We start from the raw sequence: 23,042 nt of genomic DNA on the forward strand, positions 1-23,042 counted from the left end.
AGCTAGAATTCTGACTCTCAAAGACCTGTTAGTCTGCCTTCAAAATGTCCACCTCCACTCCATTTATTATCCTAAATTAGATGCACCAGTTTGAGGTCGTTAGCTGCATAAAGACCCACCCCATACAATCAGTAAAAATCCAACTACTAACATGGCCAAGACCAAAGAACTGTCCAAAGACACTAGAGACAAGACATTGTACACCTCCCCAAGGCTGGAGAGGGCTATGGGGAAATTGCCAAGCAGCTTGGTGAAAAAAGGTCCACTGTTGGAGCAATCATTAGAAAATGGAAGAAGCTAAACATGACTGTCAATCTCCCTTGGACTGGGGCTCCATGCAAGATCTCACCTCGTGGGGTCTCAGTGATCCTAAGAAAGGTGAGAAATCAGCCCAGAACTACACGGGAGGAGCCGGTCAATGACCTGAAAAGAGCTGGGACCACCGTTTCCAAGGTTACTGTTGGTAATACACTAAGACGTCATGGTTTGAAATCATGCATGGCACGGAAGGTTCTCCTCCTTAAACCAGCACATGTCAAGGCCCGTCTTCAGTTTGCCAATGACCATTTGGATGATCCAGAGGAGTCATGGGAGAAAGTCATGTGGTCAGATGAGACCAAAATAGAACTTTTTGGTCATAATTCCACTAACCGTGTTTGGAGGAAGAAGGATGATGAGTACCATCCCAAGAACACCATCCCTACTGTGAAGCATGGGGGTGGTAGCATCATGCTTTGGGGGTGTTTTTCTGCACATGGGACAGGGCGACTGCACTGTATTAAGGAGAGGATGACCGGGGCCATGTATTGCGAGATTTTGGGGAACAACCTCCTTCCCTCAGTTAGAGCATTGAAGATGGGTCGAGGCCGGGTCTTCCAACATGACAATGACCCGAAGCACACAGCCAGGATAACCAAGGAGTGGCTCTGTAAGAAGCATATCAAGGTTCTGGCGTGGCCTAGCCAGTCTCCAGACCTAAACCCAATAGAGAATCTTTGGAGGGAGCTCAAACTCCGTGTTTCTCAGCGACAGCCAGAAACCTGACTGATCTAGAGAAGATCTGTGTGGAGGAGTGGGCCAAAATCCCTCCTGCAGTGTGTGCAAACCTGGTGGAAAACTACAGGAAACGTTTGACCTCTGTAATTGCAAACAAAGGCTACTGTACCAAATATTAACATTGATTTTCTCAGGTGTTCAAATACTTATTTGCAGCTGTATCATACAAATAGTTTAAAAAATCATACATTGTGATTTCTGGATTTTCTTTTTTAGATTATGTCTCTCACAGTGGACATGCACCTACGATGACAATTTCAGACCCCTCCATGATTTCTAAGTGGGAGAACTTGCAAAATAGCAGGGTGTTCAAATACTTATTTTCCTCACTGTATATGTGTGACAAGTAGGATTGAAAAGTATTTGATATTTCTGCAGTGAATATGATGGTCTCATAATATTGAAGTCCATTTTCAAAGCCAGGATTTGAAATAAAAACTTGTGTGTGTGTGTGTGTGTGTGTGTGTGTATATGTGTGTATGTATATATATATATATATATATATATATGTGTGTGTGTGTGTGTGTATATATATATATATATATGTCTAAAAATACCAGAATCAATCTGCAGGTTGTTTAAACTCCCAAATGCCCAGGAAAAATACCAAAGGACATGTGTTTTCAGGAGTAGCTACTAGTGTTGTAACCAAGACCCCCCAACCAAGACCAGAGATCTTGATCTTGTTTTTGATGAAAAAGCTCACTCTCAATTGCCCTGTGCTTTCAAAGACAAATCTGCTGCTGTCATTGATGATAATGATTGCACTCCCTTTAGGTTTCATTAGCATTTTGCTAAAAAGTGGTTTGCAAGTAATGTTTCACCTTGGCTCTCTATAGCGCTCGGCCTCTTGGTGGCAGCAGTAAGAGGTGAACACGGCATTGACATATCAATACCTTTTTAAATTGATATGGCAAATTTGTTGGCAAACAGTTGCTTAGTTACACATCCAGCAGATACAGAGCAACATTGTCATTCATTTGTAGTAGTGTTTCCATCCACCAGATGAATTTAAGCCCAATATTCATCTCTCTTAGCTCTGTTTGTGGTCTCTAACGTCTGAGAATGTCGTGACTCTTTAGCAGCCTTTCTTTAGAGATCTTTAGAGCTTTTCTATTTATAATGCTGCCTCCTGCAGCCTGAAACGACACCACAAGGGCAGTGAGAGTGAATCAAAACAATAAAGTTGCAGCTGTTGAGCTAAACAATGAGCTGAATCTCTATAAAGCTCAATAAAGCAGAGAGGAGCTGCAGATTCAGGTGATTATTCTCTGTAGGTTCATCACTCACCACTTTCACATTATTTTCACATTGTCATTTGATACAGTGTTATAAAAATATTGATTATAGCTGCGCTAACTAGACATCAAGGATCGTGTGAAAGTGTTAAATTCATAAGCTCTATGGCACAGAGAAACAAGCTATTTTGGGCTTTGGCTACACATTTAGGACCAATTCATTGTTGGTTTTAACGTTTTACCACGTTATTGTTGACAATAAAACATATAAAGAATATAGTGAGATGTCTCCTTTAAGTGAGAATCTGTTTTGTTTTGGGATTTTGTAATTGAGTTCACCGACCAAAATCTTGTTTCTAGGCCTGCCAAGGTTATTCATTGCTACGACTGAACGTAAGAACCATTACGGAAAGATCTGTGTCAGAATTGGCTTTTCTGTGTCACATGTATTGACTGAATTGTAACTCCATTGCATAACATTCTTATTAGGAAAAATGTCACTAGCCTATGCACAGGATTCGATGTTGCAAGCCTTTGTGCTATAAACTATGGTGAGCAATCTCACATAACCCTATTCCAGCTGTCAGAAAAATGATGTAGTGTCCCACAAATGGATTACTATACAGGACATCAAGCCATGCTACCGTAAATCTATAGAAGTGCCAGGCAGGCAGCAGACTCATCCATCAGTTATTGTATCTTAAAGCTCCTCTCCACTGCAGAAACCTTCAGTGGTGGGATTCAACAGGAGCCATCTTACATCCAACAAACATGATGTGTTGTTTGGCCTTGTGCATTCAGTACATAGTGCTGTGATGTTTGGGATCCTGATGACACAGAAGACCCAATATTAAGACGAAGAGGTGTTTAACCAGGAAAAATGAGTGAAAGGGAACCAGGAGGTGAGTTTGTTTAGGGCAGATAAGAAGGCCTGTCTCTATGGTTGTGTATTTGTCTGAGTCAAGTCAAGCCAAGTCGAATAGATATTTGAATCAGTAGAAAAAAGGAACAGACCTGTCTCAAATAAATAAAATGTGAATCTGTACTCAAAGTTTTAATATATATAATATAGTTTGATATATTAACAACGGATCATATGACTACTTGTATGTGAAAGTCATTCATAGTGATGAACCCAGAGAGAATTACCCCCCAACTGCATGGAGTCTCACTACTCTCTTCAACCTAATTCCAGCAGCAGACAGCTGTTTTGAGCAAAAAAGCAATGATTGATCTATACTGTACACTCCATGCCCAACACCAAACAGCAGACAAACAATGTTACTGACTATCTGGTTAACGTAGAGGAGCTTTTAGCAGTTACAAAGCCAGATATTTCACTCAGGAGTTGGTGGAGACCAAAAACAGAGCTACTAGGAGAGTGAATATTAGACTTATTCATTGGGTGGCCCTTAACATTACCCCAAACAAATACTAATGATGCTTCAGATTTACTGGATGTTTAAATAAACTGTTTGCCAACAAGTTTACTTTCGAAACCGTTTATGGTGATAATATGTCTGTATTGTGTTTTCACCCCAAGGTAGGTAAAAAATCAGTTCTTGCAAAGGCGAATTGGTTTAAATTAATGTTTAGGTCTTAGATCAACTTGCTGGATCCGAATGGATGATATCAAATGATCTTGGTGATCCCTGCAACCTTTCGTATGGCATTGCCATGGTTTAAGATTCGACTAGCACAAAATAAATATCAAACCCTAACTGGCAGTTTGCCGTGAAATTTACTGAGCACATTATTGCTTAACAGATGATGAATCATTCATGTATTACAAAGCCCATGAGCTTTTCTTCCACCAAAATCTTAACTTTGTACAAGAAACATTTATGAAGGTCAGGGTAGGTCATTAACATCTGACAGCAAATACCAACAAAGTCCTAAGGATTCTTCTTCTGGGATCCACAAAGTTCCATCTTAAGGCATCTGATAGGAGCTGAGGTTTTCAGTCTGGATCAAAGTGATAATCTGACCAACATACAGACAGACATTACCATCCCAAGAGCCAGCTAAATATACTGAGCAATAAAGCAATGTTTTATTTCTGTCACATTCATACATTTAATAAACTCCTGTTGTCCCAATTTTAGTTACCCTATAACTCATATTTAAATCACCAAGTTCCTCTAAAACTACTGCATCTCTCAGTGATGTGCATGAATAGCTGTGTCAATAATGGTTCCAGTCAAAATGTGGTCTATATGAATGACAGGAGCATGAGGGCAGAACAGATGGTAGAACTAAGGATCATCAAGTTTAAAAGTAAAGCTTTCACAATAGAAAAATGATTTAAAACTTTAACATAAGGCTGATCTGTTACTCCTTCTTTGGCCTACAGAGCAGTGGGGTCCCGGTCCTGTACCTTCGATGTCACAGTTTGAACCTGCAGTAATGAAACATATAAACAGACACTGGTGGTGAGAAATCACTCACCTCAAACCTTGACAGCAGGGGTGAGAATAGGAGCAGTGGTGTTCTCTTTTTCTGACAGTGAACTGTCACTTTGTCATCACTCTGTGTTGAGATATAGAGCGCAGAACCAATCTTCTAATGCAGCTCAGTGGAATAATAAGAGTGAGCTGTAAAGTCGAGGACAAAGCCTCATCAATATGATAAATCTGTAACTGAATGCATGTCTGATTCGTCCCTTCACCTTGTGAAATATTTTAAATCCGATTGATTAATGCAGTAAAACTGTGATTTTTTTCCAATCTTTGATGCAGTGCACTGTGGAGTAGTTTTCCATCTTTACCCATGTTGCTTTTGTTAAATTGTGGCCCTTCCCAGTCTGATGGTCCACATCAGGCAGGTTGGCAGGCTGCTGGCAGGGTGTTAGTCTTATACTGAGTGTAAGCGGAAACCCATTAATTAGTGCACCCAGTAGTTTACTTGCCAGGCCTTGTAAAAAACAACCTGAATTGAGTTTACTACTTCTTGGAGAAGGCCCACTTCACACAATTTGATCTCCTGTGCAAAAAATCTTCCCCTTCCTTTAGTAATAATTTAACAGACCATAGCCATTTTCTTCCATGTTTCTTTTTGCTGTCTACAAAACACATACTGCATATTTTATAATAATTCGGACCAATTTTCAAAGCAAGCAAGAAGAACAAGTCTGTGTGTGTTCAACAAAGAGACTGTAGAACTGAGAGATGAACCACACCAAGGATTGCAGACTGAAGATTCAACCATCTGCAGTTCGTATTTCCGAGAAATGAAAGAAAAGCAGTGGTTGTCTGGAGGACTGAAAAAAACACACTCAAAGGAGAGAAAATGTGGAAAAATGTGAAGACTGCGTGTTCACTAGATTAGATTCAAAACTGATTTTAGAACTGAGACAATCCAAACCATTTTTCAAAAACCGAGAACAAGTTTAAATAAAATGTAAAAGCCCTCAAAGACTTTCAGTGCATTGATTAGAGCCTTACCAATAGTGGTAAGGCAGACGTGTGTCCTGGGGGTGGTACTAGGGGAGAGGCCTTTTTCACTTGAGAGCACAATGCTCACCAAATTTTACATCAAATCTTCCTAACAGATTATGTGGTCCTAGTTAAAATTTTTTAATATGTACTACCTGAAGACCAGTTGCCTAAGGTGACACACACATTACACACAACCATAATATTGCTATAATAAACAGCCTCAGAGGACCTAATCCACTCATTGGCCAACCAACGTCCCTTTTAAAGTCTATCTGCAGCACTGAGGAGCAGACCCCCTGGGGCAACAATACCCTGAAAACTGGCCTCATTAATTCTAAATTAGGCTATACACAATAACTAGGCTATTCCCAGAGCAAACTTATATCACACAAATGTTTCATCCACTGCCTCTTTCTAATGCAGCTCTATATGTGTGACATTAAATAACAGTAGTCCCAGTTCACCGATCCCTAACTAAAAACATCATCTTATCAATTCCTAGCTACTGACTTCTGATCTCAGAATCAGAATCAACTTTATTGCCTAGTAAGTTTACACATAAAAGGAATTTGCTTGGTTGTTTTGGTGCTTGACAATGAACATACTAGGTAGAAAAATATAAGATATATGAAATATCTCCATCCATACCCAGCCATTGGCCTTCAGTGAATTCTAGCCACTGAAACTCATCCATTGTGACCCACCGCCACTGACCTCCTTCCATTCCTCCATCCATTCCTCCATCCATTCCTAGCCCCTGACCTTCATCTGTTCCTAGCCACTTAACGCCTTCCATCCTTAGCGTCGTAGTGCCGCTGATCTGCATCCATTCCTCGATCCATTCCTAGCCCCTTAACTACATTTATTCCTAGCCATTGTCTTCCATCCATTTCTAGCCACTTACCTTCTTCCATCCCCAGTGACTTAGCTCCACTGATCTGCACCCATTCCTCTATCCATTCCTAGACCCTTAACTTCATTTATTTCTAGCCATTGTCTTCCATCATTTCTAGCCACTTACCTTCTTCCATCCCCAGTGACTTAGCTCCACTGATCTGCATCCATTCATCCATCAATTTCCAGTCCCTGACCTTCATTTATTCCTAGCAGCTGACTTCCATTCATTTCTAGTCCCTGACCTTCATTTATTCCTAGCCACTTCACTCTTTCCATTCTTAGCGACATAGTGCCACTGATCTGCATCCATTCCTCCATCCATTCCTCGCCACTGACATCAATAAATTTTTAGCCACTGATTGTCATCCATTCCCAGCCACTGACCTCCTTCCATGCCTAGCTACTGAGAACCACTGATCCCCTCCTCTCCTAGCCATTGACCTCCACTCATCCATCTCTATCTGTCAACATCCATGTATTCACCATTGTCCTTCATCCTTCCCTGGTTAGTCGCATCCATTCTTTGCCACTGACAGCCAGCCATCTTCATCCCTAATCCCACTTTACCGGCAAGATGAACAATAAAATTGAACTCTACCTTTAGCAGACAGTGTCTCACAGTTAGGTCAAACGATTAGATGCGTATTTCTTTAGGAAGTTTGGTGGGCCAAAGTATTGGAATTATATCTGGTTATGCCTACCACAAACTGTACCTGCTCTCAGTAGCTTTTAATTGCAGAGTGCTGTTCCATTAAATCCCATTATTTGTTATCTGTTTACGCTGAAAACATGTATGATGTTGTGGATCCTAATCTATAAATTGTTCTGAAGGAAACATATGTTTGAATGTAGAATGCATTAGTCATCTCTCATTGACTTACTTCCAATTTCCCTGTGAAGATAAATGGTTTCATTCTGTTGCACTTATGCCAAAGAGATAAGATAGACTGGCAGTCTGTCATTGCATCTTACAGGACTGGAGCTTTGCCAAAGACTGCTTCATATTCCCAGGCCTTTCTTGCTGGGGGACAATTAGGAACATGGTGTCCTGGTACCTGGCCAACACACTGACTGATGCTGATTCACTTCTACTGACCTCCAATAAGACAGGCTGTGGCGCCATTACAGGGAGATGTTGAGATTAAGAATGGCACTTATGGATAACCTTCATGTCAAAAAATCACATTAAAAGATTTATGGGGTCTACACAGGAGACTTTGTACTATGTGCAGTGGATCTGATTCTGTATTCCACGTGGTTCTGCAGTATATATATTTGACAAGGTCCTATTACCATAGAAATTGTGTAAGCAGAGACATGACATTGGGAGCTATAAGTGTCCCTATGCAGGAGACCCTGTGCAAATTCTACAGATCTCCCTTAGAAAGGTCACTTGTAGTTGTTTAGTGGAATGGGTGACGTAATGATAGTCCATTTAAACATTTGCTTATTTTCAAATGGCGTCTCTACTACAGTATATTTGGGGTGAATGGTGGGATTTTTACTCTATATTTTTTACACACAGTGTTCAGTACTGTGTAGTTGCATATTTCCCTGAGTAGTAGCATTCCAGTTTGTTAGATAATCGTCAACAGGCTTCAAGGTTACTGACACATTCAAAGGATTAACATAACATAAGTATTTATTTATAAACTTTGAATATTACATATTTTTCCTTTGATAAGGCAGATTATATGAACTCCAGAAAGATGATGTTACTGTAAAACATTCCAGCTCTCATAATGGCATACATTTACAGTGAATTCATTTAATAAATGACACATACTTTCTATAGGCCCACTATGATACAATATGAAGGGTCAAAAAAAAAGACTGGCTGAACTGAAACCCTCTCTTGGAAGGATCCTCAATTTATTACATATCAGAGAATAGATTATAAATACTTAAAAATTAAAACACTGTATAAGCGCTAAAACTTACTATCTGACACATTAAAAAAACATCTTATGTGCATAACTACAGCAAAAGTCTTGCATACTGTCAGGCTAACTAGAGCTACCTACAGATGTCTAACAGACATTGGAGGACAGTACTCAATGCAAATATGCTAAGTCACTTAATTCAAGGAAAAAATACTACGCATACAAATAAGCCATTTCTACAGCCTATATGCAGCTTTGCACTGCCTAACAGCACCACAACATCCATTATAGTCTACAACTACATACTGGTAGTGTGTCAGAGGACATGCCAAGGAAGATCAGCGAGCCATTAAGGTCTGTGTTGTGTCACCAGCTCTTAATAATTGAACACAACCGTGTGTTACATGTCACAGGGAGGATATAAAGTTTAAACATATTTGAGGTTTAAACGATATTTTAGGCTGGGGAAGAGAGGAGGAGGTCCAAAAGTCAAAGCAGGCAAATACTTTATACAGTTCCTTAAGGAATACTGCTACTAGTGTATTAGCAAGGTGAGTGGCCATAGCTAACCTATGTGCCACTGTGGTGTTACCTCTAGGCCTACTATTCCTACTGTTTCTAAGTAATCTACAAGCAGCAGAGATGGGTGTGGGAGTCCTTTGTGCCTTATTGCTTTTCCTGTTTATTCCACAGTCTCATTCCCTGAAGTTGCACTAAGTTAACAGTCAAGGGGAACTGTCTCGTGCAGCGCCTGGTTGTCCCCCGCCGCTTCGGTGGCGTCCCCGCACGACAGCTTCTCCCCGCATCTCACCGGCCGGACGATGACGCACGGCCTCACAGGCTCCCCGCTCGCCCCGGCGCGCGCGGGGCTGCGACGGTCGCGCTCGTATTCCTCCTGCGCGCGCTGGATCTTCCTGTTCCGGAGCTTCCTCTTGTGGAAGTGGAACGTTGCCAGGGAAACGAGGACGATCCCCACGAGCACGGCCACCAGCACGAGGAGCGCGAGGGTGGAGGAGAACGGCGGAAAGATGCTGAGCTGCTCCACGCAGGTGCCGTTATTGGCCTGGAGAACCCCGTGACAGCGGTGCAGCGGCACCGACAGCCCCGAGGCCTCAGAGGTTCTGGTTGTCATCCGGTCCACCTTTTCCCGGCCACTCTTGTCACTCTGACCCCCTGAAGCCTACCCTTCGTGCTCTCCGGGCTCAGCGCGGTGACACCGGACCGCGCATGTGGTTACCTGCACCGAAAAGAAGACACTATGAGACCCGCTCATCCAGCTTCAGAGGAGACTGCCAATTAGAACAATCAGAAACACGCCCACCAGCACTCATTAACTGGCCCGGGCTACATTAATTATACCATTCTGAAACAATTAGCCTAACATTGGGAGTGTGCACCATTTTACACTAAATCACAACCTGACGACCCTTAATAGCGCATATACTGATGATCAGTTTGTATAAATGTAAGAAGTCGGGAAAATCTATTGTAATGTGCAGGCCTCCAAGATTTAGCCAAACATAATCCATCCTTTCCCGCACTCCACGCAGCAGAATATCCGAAAATAATGTGTGGATTCCTTCAAATCTCAAGCCTTTATGTTTGAATAAAGGAAATTCTTACCTGATGAAATAGTCAGTGCGAGGAACAGTCCGTGAGTGGAGAGTCGATATGTGTAAATGGGAAAACTGGATCACGGTGACGCATTTCATGCAATGTGATGCTGCTGAGCTCCGATCACTGAGGACGCTTTGATTGCCGCAATCCGCTCGGTCTGCGTCCAGGAGAGCACTTCCCCCAGCTAAATACTATAAGTATGCATCTCAGTAGGTTTTAAAAATGCGATTAGAATAGAGCTGCGGTCTCGTTTTCCTAGAAATGCGTCCCTCCTCCGGTCATCCGCTGCTCCACTCAGCATCTGAATGAAGAGCTGCAGCTGCATTAAAGGTCCTGTATAGCCTACCAGTCAGCTGGCAAGGCTGTTTTTTTCTACCTTCAAATGTAGTCAATGTATCACCAACACCAGCGTGCTTAGGTTTCACTCTACACACTAATGAATGCTAATTAGTTCATACTTGATACAATGAATAAAACAGAGGAAAATTAGTTTTGATATCAGACACTGGTAGGTACCAACTGGCATTCCTGAGGGTGTGGTCCTTCAAATGCTGCAAATGACTTGAAGCATTTAAACCTTGAGGGCTGTAAATAATATCCAACTTCCATGCATTCATTAGGGCAACACTGGGTGTCAATTATAAACCTTTCCTTGAAAAAAGAACAGTTGGTAGAAAGCCATATGTTTAGAAATCATTCCTACACCCTTTCACAGGCATAATGGAATATGTACTTGGTAAACATCAATCTGTATTTATCACAAATGTACTCTATTGCTGAACATTGCTTGATGTTAATCAAACCATTCCATCACAACTGAATACCGCTACTGTTCCTCAAACACCCCTGAAAGCTGAATTTGACCAGTGGTTGAAGTGTGTCCTATAGGGCCAAACTGTCAAAATAATTTACTTCAACTTGATATAATTTTTGGCATTCATTTCATGTTATCTTCATATGGTAGCCTAAAATGGCCAGTCTTTCACAAAACATCAGCATTTATCGAACTCCCTTCAAAAAGTCCCAATTTCTAAAACGTCAGCCATGATGTTGGCCAGGCCAGCCATGGATTTTAAGTGGAACTTAAATCAACTGGACTGACAGTTGCCTTTGACTTTGTCCTTCCAGATACCCTATCACAACTGGCAATCTTCAAAGATATAGGACAGTCATGAAATGTTTTATATGAGAGGCTTAACAGAAGTGTAAAAGCTACTCTAGAATAATAGATTACATCTTTGCTTTTACCTTTGGTGAAGAGAGAAAATCATTTACAAAAAAGGTCACTTGAATTAAGTTTGAAAACCAGTAATTTAAACCACCACCAGATTGAGCTCAGCTCCTCCCTGACTGGAAGATTACTGCAGGCTGTGTGATGTGTACTCCAAATATAGAAGTGTGGGTGAAGGAGAACGCAGAGAGGAGATGTTTCTACAATGAGGCCACACCTTGACCTACCTTATAAGCATGTCACTGATACAACTTTCCCATGCGAAAAGTAGCTCATCCATTGTCTAAGTTATGTCTAGTTGAGGGGTGACAGCTACATAAAAATATTTACAAGTTCTGAAATTAATCTCAGAAATGTAAGTAATTTCAGAAATCAAATAAGCTCAAATTAGAATTAAAACATGTAACTTGCATCCTGTCTAAGACTGTGTTCAGACTGACGTTAGCCCTATGTGAAAAAAGCACAAGTAAGCAGTGAAATCCTTTCTTCTGATATTTATAAATTGCTGTGTAGTATTTTAGGGATCTGATAATATTTCAAACTCACAGATTTGTTACTTAAACTGGACTTCCAGGGTTGTATTCCATCATCATAGTGGTACCTTAAACAACAAGCCACCATAAATGTATTTCATGACAGTAAGGATCTCCTGTCACCTTTGGTGATTCATCCAGAAAGGCTTGAGGAAGTGCAAGGTATTGTATGCTCTGTAGTGCTCACCTCTTTGACACCTCCACCAGTGAGTCAAGCTGCACCTTCCCCCACAGGACAGAACGAGCCTTCCTGATGTTTATTCTGTTGGTGTCAGATGCTCTCAGTCTGCTGCCACAGCACATCACAGCGTAGAACAAGACACTGACCACCACCAAATGATCAGCTGTGTCAGACAGGAATGCCGATGTTGAACGATTATACAAAACCCCGGATTACGTTCAATACCAATGATTTTTTTATGTCCAATACCAACATGTTCAGAATTCTCACTTTCTACAATACCTGCACACAGAAGCTATAGCATTGTTAAGTAAGAAATATATTGTGTAAACTGTTGTTGAGGTATATTTAGGCTTAAGCAACCACAACAATAGATTGAAACCTGCAACAACTGATTTTTTTTTGTGCAGTATTTAACATATTATCACATTGTAAGCTGATATGGCGGACCTGTTAGTAAACACTAGCTTATTTACACATCCAGCAGTTACGGAGCAACATCAGCATTCATTTGGAGTTTCAGGTTCAACAGTTACTTTCTTTTAGCTACGTTTATGGTCTCTACCAACTCCTGAGGGAAATATCTGGCTCTTTAGCTACTAAATGCTCCACTACGTTCACCAGCTAGTTGGTAACTGTGTCTGTCTGGGATAGATAAGAGACACCATCATTACCTGAAATCTTAGCCTTAAATATTAAATCTGCTTTTTTTTTCTCAAAAAAGTTTATGAATATGTTTATATTTATGCATACTTATATGGGGAGATATGTAGTATTAACAGATAACAGATAAAAGCAAAGAGGAATGTTAAATCAAATAATAGCCTCTGTACTTTTCTGTATTCGTACCGCAAAGCGTATGAGATTCTCACAGTAATTTCCCAGTCCTACTTGTGCTCCATCACCAGAGGGGTTCTATGAAAAATGAATGGCCTTGGAGGGAGAGAGGTCCCCTGGATGATGAACTTATAGTAGATGAGTGCATATGAAAGATTCATACAACTATTCGTGCACGGTTTAAAGCATGGCATATGTTAGAGGGCTGTTAAATGAAGAATGATTATAGCACTTATTTTAATATTCATACAGGTTCCCTCAGCTGTCCAGGTCAATCTGACCCACATTAGACTGGGGACCTAACACCAGTCCATCTTCATCTTCAGCCAGAGCCTTTTGAGGCCCTGGAGGTCGATATAAACTCAAAAAGAAATTTAAAAAACAGGCTACAGAAAACGAAGAAAAGTAGCTGCATTTTCTGGTGAGTTTTGCAGCTGTGGCAGGTGTAGAAGCCTGTCTTTCAAGACTTTATACAGATTAAGCCACACAAAGTGTCATCAAAACACATCTAAAGGCAAAAGTCTTTATACCTGCCCACTTGGAGGTGGAGCAAAAAAATGGTGGTCTCCTCCTGGCTGCATCCCACTGCCTCCAAGAATTTGGTGCCTTTTGTGTGTCTTTGCAATCTTGACATGATGAATCATACAAATGGAGATTATGGTGCACACATTCAGACGGTTTCGAGTAGTTATGTGAAGGATGAAGAAACAGCTTGAGAGAGAAGTTTAAACGCTGTCCAATTTCACACTTCTGCACACTGCACCAAACAGCAGTTAGTTTATCAGTGCTTTTTCATCACCTGCTGAGGCTAGAAACGATGAGGCTGATGAGATGGGGAAACACAACGGTAAGATTGTGGGCTGTAAAATCAAAACAGTTAGCCAAAAAATGCTGAAACTCTCTGTGGAGCTTAGTGGGAACTACAGAGTTGAGTGAAAATCCTCAGTGAGATTAGTTTCTACAAGCAACAATTGCACATTACACATAGTTTTTTGACCGATTGTAAAGTAGCAGAAAATGAAAATACTATAAGTAAAGTACGAGTACCTCAAAATGTACAGCACTCAGTCAGTTTCCATCACTGTCAGTTTCATTATAAACCCATGCTATGACTGGAACAATTTTTCTCTTTCTTAATGACACCGTACATTATGTCTGCTTATTATTGAGCCATATTATTCTCTTGCTCTGCCAGGGCACTCTGACTGCAGCTTGTGTTAATCAGGATTATTAACTGTAATGAGAAAGATTTGTGGGTCTGAATGCTAAACACATATTGATGTACACGGTGCTGTTGACTCAGTGTGTGTGTGTGTGGGACGTCAATGGATCTTCATATGAAGGAGCTGATATCTTTAAAGCTGCAGGCCATCTCCAGGCAGGAACAATCCTCACGTATTCCTCACACCGCCCCTTGCACTTGCACTTTCTCTGTCAGCAGAATTTCTAATGAATTGCACAAAAGCCAGTTTACCATGCATGCACTCATGCGTGCGCACACACACACACACACACACAAACACAAACAGATACAGACCAACTTTCCTTTTGTGCACAACAGAAATGGCTTTAGGAAAGAATGAATGAGGCTCTCGCTCACGCAGAGAGGAAACGTCTTCCTCAAATTGATTTTTCGTCTTCCCTAATGACGACCCTGTCACCAAGCACTTGTGTGCGACAAAATGTGTGCATTTATCATATGAGGATTTTACATTTCTGCATTCAAAATGAACACATACAACCTCCCAGGTTTGTTCCTCTTGAAAATGCCCTTATTGGAAAGTGAAAGTGGAGGCAGAGTCAGGAAACATGTTGAGAAAGTAAAGGTTATGACATGCTACAAAGGTCACAAGCCTAACCTGAACCACAGCTATTTCATTAGCCACAAGGCGACCAGGACACCTGTCTGTAGAGATTGAATAAATATAAGAGAAAAGATACATGTTTAAGTCTCCCATGTCTTCTTTTCCCTAAGAGGGGATCTCTTCACAGCCAATGTGGACAGGAGAAATGATTATAGCCTCTAATAACTCTTTCAGCATACATATGGGCATGTTAGAATCATTTTAAAATAAACTTATGAACCAATCCTTTAAAATGTTGTTGACACTGTGCCTGAGAGGTGTTGATTGAACTCTTCTCCATGTCGAGGTCTCTCCAGCTAATTGGTTACACACACATTTCTCAGCACTGGATTCACTTTTTCGACACTCTTCACACAGTTTTCTAAACAAGCCCGAAGCTCCACAGTGCACTAATGCGACCAACACATTCAACTCACACTACCATAACTCCAATTACAAGAATACTCACTCATAACACAGTGACTAAAAACTAACAATGGTCTAAGACAAAGGTGTTTATAGCTGTACCAAATTGCCAATCTTGAAGGTGGGGCGGAAAGCATCTGGAGAGATGTGATAATTGTACAAATGGGCATAATGGGGCACATCATTTTTTTTCTATTTCATTTTGTATTTGGAAAATAATTTGCAACATAACTGTTTTCCCACCACATCACAATTTTACCATCTAACAACAAACACATAAAAAGTATAAATGGTGACATGTTTACCTGCAGGTTTCAAACTTGTTTTCTCTTAAAGCAAAAGTTTATTTTTTCCATCACAAAAATATCATGACGATGGGAAAAAAGTACAAACTTTTGAAAACTCTCTCCTTGAAGGCATTAAAAATGTGTATGAAGGGGGTTTCAGAAGTTGAGCGATGAGCCAACAAATACTTAACATAAAATACTTTAATCACACTGATGCCTTTTCTGTATGGAATGTGCCACCTTGCATATGTTAGAGGAAATTAATCAGACATTCTACAACATACTGCAACATTGCTCTTTACATTATTTTGGTGGCAATCAACCCTGTTTTCTGCATTCTGCCACTATAGTTCTTGTTCAAATCTCACCCTCAGTCCTCTTTTGCAATACGCCATCCCTGACAAACCTCAGCAGATATGTCCAGGCATCCAGTAATCTGTGACAAATCTGGTTATCTGGCAGGTAAAGTAAGGTAGGGTTGTCCTGCAACAAATACCGCTCAGCAACAGGTCGCCGAAGGCAAACAAATCCAAAAAGGGAGCAGGCAAAACATATTTCTCACAGCTGGTTAGGTTGTTTTTTTTGCAGAGTTGCCGAAATACCTTTGTTCCTCTGTGTCATAACACTTTTGTTTTCAATTGACCGCACAGTTTTTTAATTATGAGCCTCTGCCAAATGGCTGAGATGTCAATTTAATTTAGAGTGAAAGCAGACTTTCAACAATCTGCATAGCTTTTTGTACATCAATGTCAAATAAAAGACATTTTTAGTTTATTGACAAGAGTATTATGTGAAACTTGAAATTTGACATATAACATATACATTTTTTTTTTAACAATTTTTTTAAATGATATAAAAACAAAAAAAAAATCATATAATCTGAAATACAGTCTTTATTAAACTAGGACAGACTTGCTTTTTGTGATTTTCAATAAACACTTTCTGACTTGATTTCATGTAGGTATATCCTATACACTTCAATCTAGATAAACCTTTTGGGCAGGGGGTTGTACCGCCCCTGCGATGGATTGGCGACCTGTCCAGGGTGTACCCTGCCGTTTGCCCGATGTCAGCTGGGATTGGCTCCAGTCCCCTGCAACCTTTTATGCAGGATAAGTGGTTGGCGATGGATGGGTGGATGGATGGTTGTACCGCCCCCAATGACCAGAGTGAGGTTTGTAAATGTCCACACAACTCTTAGTGTGCTTAAGTCTTTTTTTGTTGAATTGTTATTACCAATAATATCAGAATGGACCTGATTGATCTGATTAGTAACTGTATTTTTTGAAAATCTTACTGCTATAATAACTTCAACAAATATGCAATGACATATTAGATTGATCAAACTGAACAGTTGCTAATCAGAAGACTTTGGCACTATTCAGTTTTTGCAAAAGATTGAACACAACTATTGCCATTAATGGACTTTTTGTCCAACCATTCATGTCATGGTTTTGGGTTTTTGGATTTTATTTTGACAGCCTGTCCTCATGTGTCATGTTTTGTTTTACTTCCTGTCTATGTGTGTTTTCCCATCTGGTTTCTTTCTCACCTGTGTTGCATTAGTTAATTAGCCTCTTGTGTATTGTATTTAGTCCATGTGTCTTCCTCTCTGTCAGTTGTCAGTTGTCTGTTCCCCAGTCGTGTGTATGCTGCTTGTGTCTTTCATTATTATTCCTGCTTATGTTCCTGGTGCCATACTGGTTTGTTATTAATTTAGCATTTTTATTTTCACCTTTGTTTTTGGGTTCTGCCTCAGCTGGATCTCTCTGCTTTTGTTGCCTGCTTCTTTTGTATATCTGGAATCTATTTCTTAAACCTCCCCGCCTGGAGTTCTGCATTTGGGGTCCCTTTCCACAACCATAACAATTAATTTACACCATCTGTTCAGTCTAAAACTAAACTACACCAAACAACTAATTGATAAATGATATCATTAGTAGTGAAACAGGACACACGCCAACATTGCACACTGGGATTTGTTTTGGCCTAACATAATTCAGTAGAATGCTGGAGCTGGATAGAGTTAAGCAAAACTAAATTTTCAATAAGATACAATGCTCAAATCAAATATCTACCAAACAGACCACCATTTCCAACTGAAAAACATTTAATTTGTCAGCAGGCTTGTTTATATAAAACCACATATTTCTTTAAACATTCTTTTCTTCACAGTTTGCTCACTGGAGTCTTTATATTGATCTTTTCTTCAGCTGGTAGATGGTGCATCATCAGTTCACCTTTTCCACCCACCTCTAGGCACTATGAGCATTATCAGAGCCCTGCTAGCATTTACACACAAGTTCGTATGATTAATCCCACACCTTGCTCAGAAATGATCACACCCCTGGCTGATGAACAATTCTGTTCCTAAGCAACTGATCCTCTCTGCGTGGGGTTTGCATGTTTGCTGCGTGTCTGCGTGGGATTCCTCCAGGCACTTTCCTCCCACAGTCCACAGACATGCAGCTCAGCTGGAGTGAACACTGTAAATTACCCCTGCGAGTTAATGTGAGTGTGAGTAGGTGGTCTGAGTTTGAATGTGTTTGAGAGTCTCCATCCCTCTGTGACTACAATACATACGGAAATAAATGGTGGAATGATGAACAATAACTTTAACAAATATACAAATGTCAAAGGTCTCATGTAGAATTTTTTTAATTTCCCCTCCAGTTTTCATGCATCTGTATATCGAGGGTAACAATTTGTTTTAATTTTATTCCCACAAAAAGTCCCTAAAAGCTGTAGAGTACGTTACTCTGCACAGAAAGGACCTTTGCCCCGTAAATTCTACGGAAATCGGAAAGTTAGATATAATTAAATGGTGGCATTGATGAAAAGGTCAGGGGGGTCACCAGTATAATTAAGAATCCTCCTCTCAGGACTATGTACCCCTCTTGACCCTAGAAATAAAAACAGCAATCATTGGGCTATATCATGGGAATCGATGGTAAGCGTCTGTTCTTCAGTTGACGTCATCATCTTAAGTAGCAGTGTTCATTTCTTTCGGTAACTGAGTTGAGAAGGATTTTCCCCCCTAAACCTTTAGCAGTTAAGGTTGGTTTGTATGTTTGCCTGAAACTAAGCTGGGATTCCTTATATAATTAATTTTCAATGTCTATACTGTGGAAACTGTTACTGATTCTGAGTAGTTACTAAGGAATGAATGAGTAACAACCTTACAGGGTAATTAAAAAATCTCTAGTTATAATCTCTAAGTTTTTCCAGACTGAGGACTATATAGTAGCTAATAATTCAAATGAGAACAGTAATGTTAAGTTCATAGATATCTGTGAGATGACATACTGAGCACTTTCTCCATGAAATGTTCCTGAAACAACCACCAAGAAGCACAAAACAAAGAACAACTCATTACAGTTTGTTGTTTTTACAACTGGTTACACATATTTCAGACTACAACGTACAGTCAGGACTGCAGAAAAAATAGTCGGTGCCAACCTGCCCTTGATTCATGACTTATACATTTCCAGAGTCAGGAAACGGGCAGGAAACATCACTGCAGATCCATCTCACCCCGGACACAACCTGTTCCAGCTCCTCCCCTCTGGTAGGCGCTACAGAGCACTGTACGCCAAAACCGACAGACTCAGGAACAGTTTCTTCCCACAAGCCATCACTCTGATGAACAGCTGATTTCTGACTCACGGTGTCAGGAACAATTCCTGTGCAATAACCCAGTAACTCTGCCTCTAATCAGCACCTGTTTACTGGTTTCCACTTATTATTTATTTATTCACCATTCTCTGTTTCAGTGCTGTTCATACTATGTCATATTGTATATACTGTATACCAATACACCTACCTCAGGTCATAAGGTCATAGGTCTTATTTATTTTTTCCAGCATTCTTTGCACTATGCTCCATCACACTGTGTACATGTGTACATGTGTACATGTATGCATGTATGTGTATCTGTACCTGTATATTATATCCACCTTCAACATGTACATAATGAGAATAATAGTTTACTCTTGCATCCTTTGCACTCTGATCACTGCACTATTTGTCAATATGTCTATATTGTTTTGTTCATAGTGTGTATATTAGTGTTGTCTACTGTAGTTTGTGTGCGATTTTATTTTATTATTATTTTATTATTGGGTTATGGTATTATTGTATAAGTAAGCACATCGTGAGCAATGTACAATCCTGAGTCAAATTCCTCTTTTTGTGTACACATACCTGGCAATAAATCTGATTCTGATTTCTCCATACCAGAGGTCTTTAAAGTGGTGGGCAGGTATCCCCAGGGGGAACTCCAAACCATTTCGTTAACGGAAGTGAAAATACATTACGTTTGTTATCAAAAGGAGATCACATAGAATATCCTAAATGTGTGGGATTTAGTTAAAGAGAGTTGACACGGGTAATGTATGGGAATTTTACTGTTGTTCCCACTTTACCAGAGTCAGAAACTAATAAATCCCTTTTATGTATTTGGTGGAGTGTCTATGGGATCAAATAACATATTCATGATCCCATAGGCATCCAGGAATTGAACAAAACTGAGCAAGTGATTTACTGACATCTATACTGAATTACTCTTTCAAAACACAGTCGGTACAACAGAAGTCAATGTGGACTAAACTGTCGATCAGTTTTTATTGTTTTTGACACAAAATATATTTAATGATCACATCTTTCAAATGTCATGATTTGTTTTCTCACTCAAACTCAACCAGAACCAAACCTCTGTGTATTTAAAGACAATTTTACATACTATTTGACCTCTTTGAAAGATTTGTGCCAGGAGATGAAAGGGGTCAAGAGAGGACATAATATGTGATGTGAATATGGAATGCAGAAGCAAAGACTAGCTCTGCTGTATCGTTAGCTATCCTAATAAATGTATGCAGTATAGGATATACCGTTGTTTTGTATTCCAAATATAAAACAAACAACTGCTTATAAACCTACTGAAGCATATTATATATTTCTGATTCATTTCTGTAACATATTGTATTGTAATTTAGCACAATCCATGCAGTAATGAGGTGCCATTTATTTAAATTGTGAGAATGTTGGTTTATGCAAATAAATAAAAATAGATGAACATAAATAAATGCATCTTCAAAATAGCGATACATATTATTTTTAGGTCATTTTGTTATTACTCCATTATTATTTACCATTGCTTACCCATTTTGTGCCCACCCAAAACTGTTCTCCATTACCTCATAATTATTTACTGTATAGTCCTTGATGATATTCAGGAAATAGCTACTAAGATTATCTGTATGCCTTATTGTAAAGTATTTTGATGCATTAAAAAGGCCTGTCTCAGAACTCAAAATGTGCTAATTTGAAAGTGATTCAAAGTGACTGTGGTTAAAGACTAAAGTTAGAGTACTGTCTATCTTTGCATTATAAATAAGTTTTGCTTTATCTTGGTATATGTCAAAATATATCTATTTATATATTGAAATCCATCTCCTTTCTACAGAGCATGGAGTCATGGAGAAAAGCAAACAAATGTGTGCACACAAATGAATAATAGTAGTATGAGAGGAGGAGGTAGAGGAGGAGGAGGGATGCCTTTTTGTTATTGAACCACTGCCAAATAAAATGTCTGTGCACGTCCCTGCCAACCAGCATGGCAGTCTGGCAGTAGGAGGGATCAGGTGCTCTTGACCCAAGTGTAGGACAGACAGACAGACAGACAGACAGACAGACACAGACAGATGGAGTGAGGACTATTAAGGTGATGTAATGACAAACAGGCTTACTCAAGATCCTTTTGTCTTCTGAGTGTCCTGTTTCCTTATTTTAATAGTCAGTGATGTGGGGGCATTCCTTGCTTGTCCTGTGGTTGACATTCCTCTCTTGTTGTCTTGAGCCTAGAGGCTTTAGTGTTTGTTAAACTGCAAAACATCCCTCCCTCTTACCCTCCACTATCAATTATATTAACACCCGCCTGAAGCTTCCTCCTAGCATGTTGCTCCATTTTGGGACACAAACCCTTTCTGCTGCTACTTTATGGCCTCCTGCTACATTATTGCACTGCACTGGTAATAGAGCACACTCTCTATTCTACTCCAGGCTTTGCCCTGCAATCCAATTTGTCTCTCCGACACCAGACATTTCCTGGTGACAATGAAGTATTTTTATGGCCGTGCTGATGTCATCACATTTCTGTTTGTCCCTCATCTCCCAGGGCACAGCTTACAGAAACATGAATTATACAACACAATGGAAAGGATGGATGTTCTGCAGCCACGTTGAGGCCAATTTGCCCTAACATGACGTGGCTTATGTTTCCAGCTAGCTATACAACTGGAGATGATCAGCCAGCATCCTTTAACAGCTGTGTTTTCCTGCTTTCTTCCACTGGTGTTAATTATTTATTACCACTAAGAAGCTGGTGGAGTCATGTGGTATGTCAAGTTTACCCGTGATTGGTACAGGGGCCAAAAATAGCACATCAAGCGTTCCTACGCTAATTGTTAGTCATAGCAATTCAAGCCCCTATGCATTGTATAACCACATGCCATGTGAATCTACTGGAGAGCCACGGCCTTAAATCATTCAGTGATTTAAGTGAACAGCTCAGGCAGAAATTCGTTGGACAGGCAGTACTCATGCATACAGCCCGGGGGTTTGAGCTTCCCACAGGGATTGTGGAGAGTGACTGGTGTTGCACGTCTCTGTGTGTATGGACAGTGTGTTTGAGCTGCTCAATTGAACGTGTTTCTGTACATTTGAAATATGTATTCAGATCTTAGTTGTTGGAATTTTGACCAAAGTAAATAATATGTATAGGTCATGTTGACATTTTCACACATCTATGTAATAACAATAATCACATGTCCATATAGATATTGATAGCTGTCATCATTCTCCCTGTTCATACAGTGCCCTGAAAAGGCAACAAAAAGCTACAGTATAGCTGAAGATCATATAAGGCTTCAGCAGTCTGAGTTAGTGACATCAAGTGGGTATTTTCTAAATTTAGTATTTTTATAAAGAAATTCTCATAGTGTTTCCCTGGACTGTATTGCTGAGCTGCAGTGTAAACCCAAAAAAGGACTTTCATACCAAAACGGCTGTAACTTTAGAATCACTATTTGGACAGCAGGAGCATTTGCAGTACTACCTGAAAACTCTTTCCACTGTTGAATGGGAATGCAAGTATAGAGACAGACTTGAAATTTCTAAAATATATATATATATAATTTAATATAATATAAGATTAAGCCACTGGGAATATGGTTCTTTTTATTTAGTTGGAGGATATTTACAAGGTGCATCTATTGGATCTTCCTGCGATGGATTGGCGACCTGTCCAGGGTGTACCCCGCCTTTCGCCCGACGTCAGCTGGGATTGGCTCCTCAATAAACGTATACAGTTTAAGGTGTTATGTTTTTATTTAATTCTGGTAGTTCCTTATCTGATGTATTTAAACTCTTGCCTTTCTCTCGTGCTCCTGTAAAATGTAAATGTAAGCAAAGTCTTACCGTGTTGTCTGCCATATCTTGTTTTGATTTTAGTTTGTCGAATTGCGTTTTTATTCTGAAGGATTCCAGGTTTGAAGCTTTTATTCTGAAGGGTTGCTG

General features: G+C 40.0%; 1 protein-coding gene across 1 annotated transcript; it reads right to left on the reverse strand.

The window, feature by feature from the left end:
- Positions 1 to 8,252: 8,252 nt before the first annotated feature.
- Positions 8,253 to 10,559, reverse strand: LOC119894853 (uncharacterized protein C11orf87 homolog). The gene is made up of 2 exons (XM_038707545.1): positions 10,135 to 10,559; positions 8,253 to 9,748 (listed from the first exon to the last, which is right to left on the reverse strand). The coding sequence occupies exon 2, from the start codon at positions 9,641 to 9,643 to the stop codon at positions 9,230 to 9,232; it is 414 nt and encodes a 137-aa protein (XP_038563473.1). The 5' UTR covers positions 9,644 to 9,748; positions 10,135 to 10,559; the 3' UTR covers positions 8,253 to 9,229.
- Positions 10,560 to 23,042: the final 12,483 nt, after the last annotated feature.

This window comes from Micropterus salmoides, unplaced genomic scaffold (genome assembly GCF_014851395.1).
Source record: "Micropterus salmoides isolate LMB-PRFRI ecotype aquatic unplaced genomic scaffold, ASM1485139v1 Ms_hic_scaffold_9, whole genome shotgun sequence".
NCBI classification, from domain to species: Eukaryota; Metazoa; Chordata; class Actinopteri; order Centrarchiformes; family Centrarchidae; genus Micropterus; species Micropterus salmoides.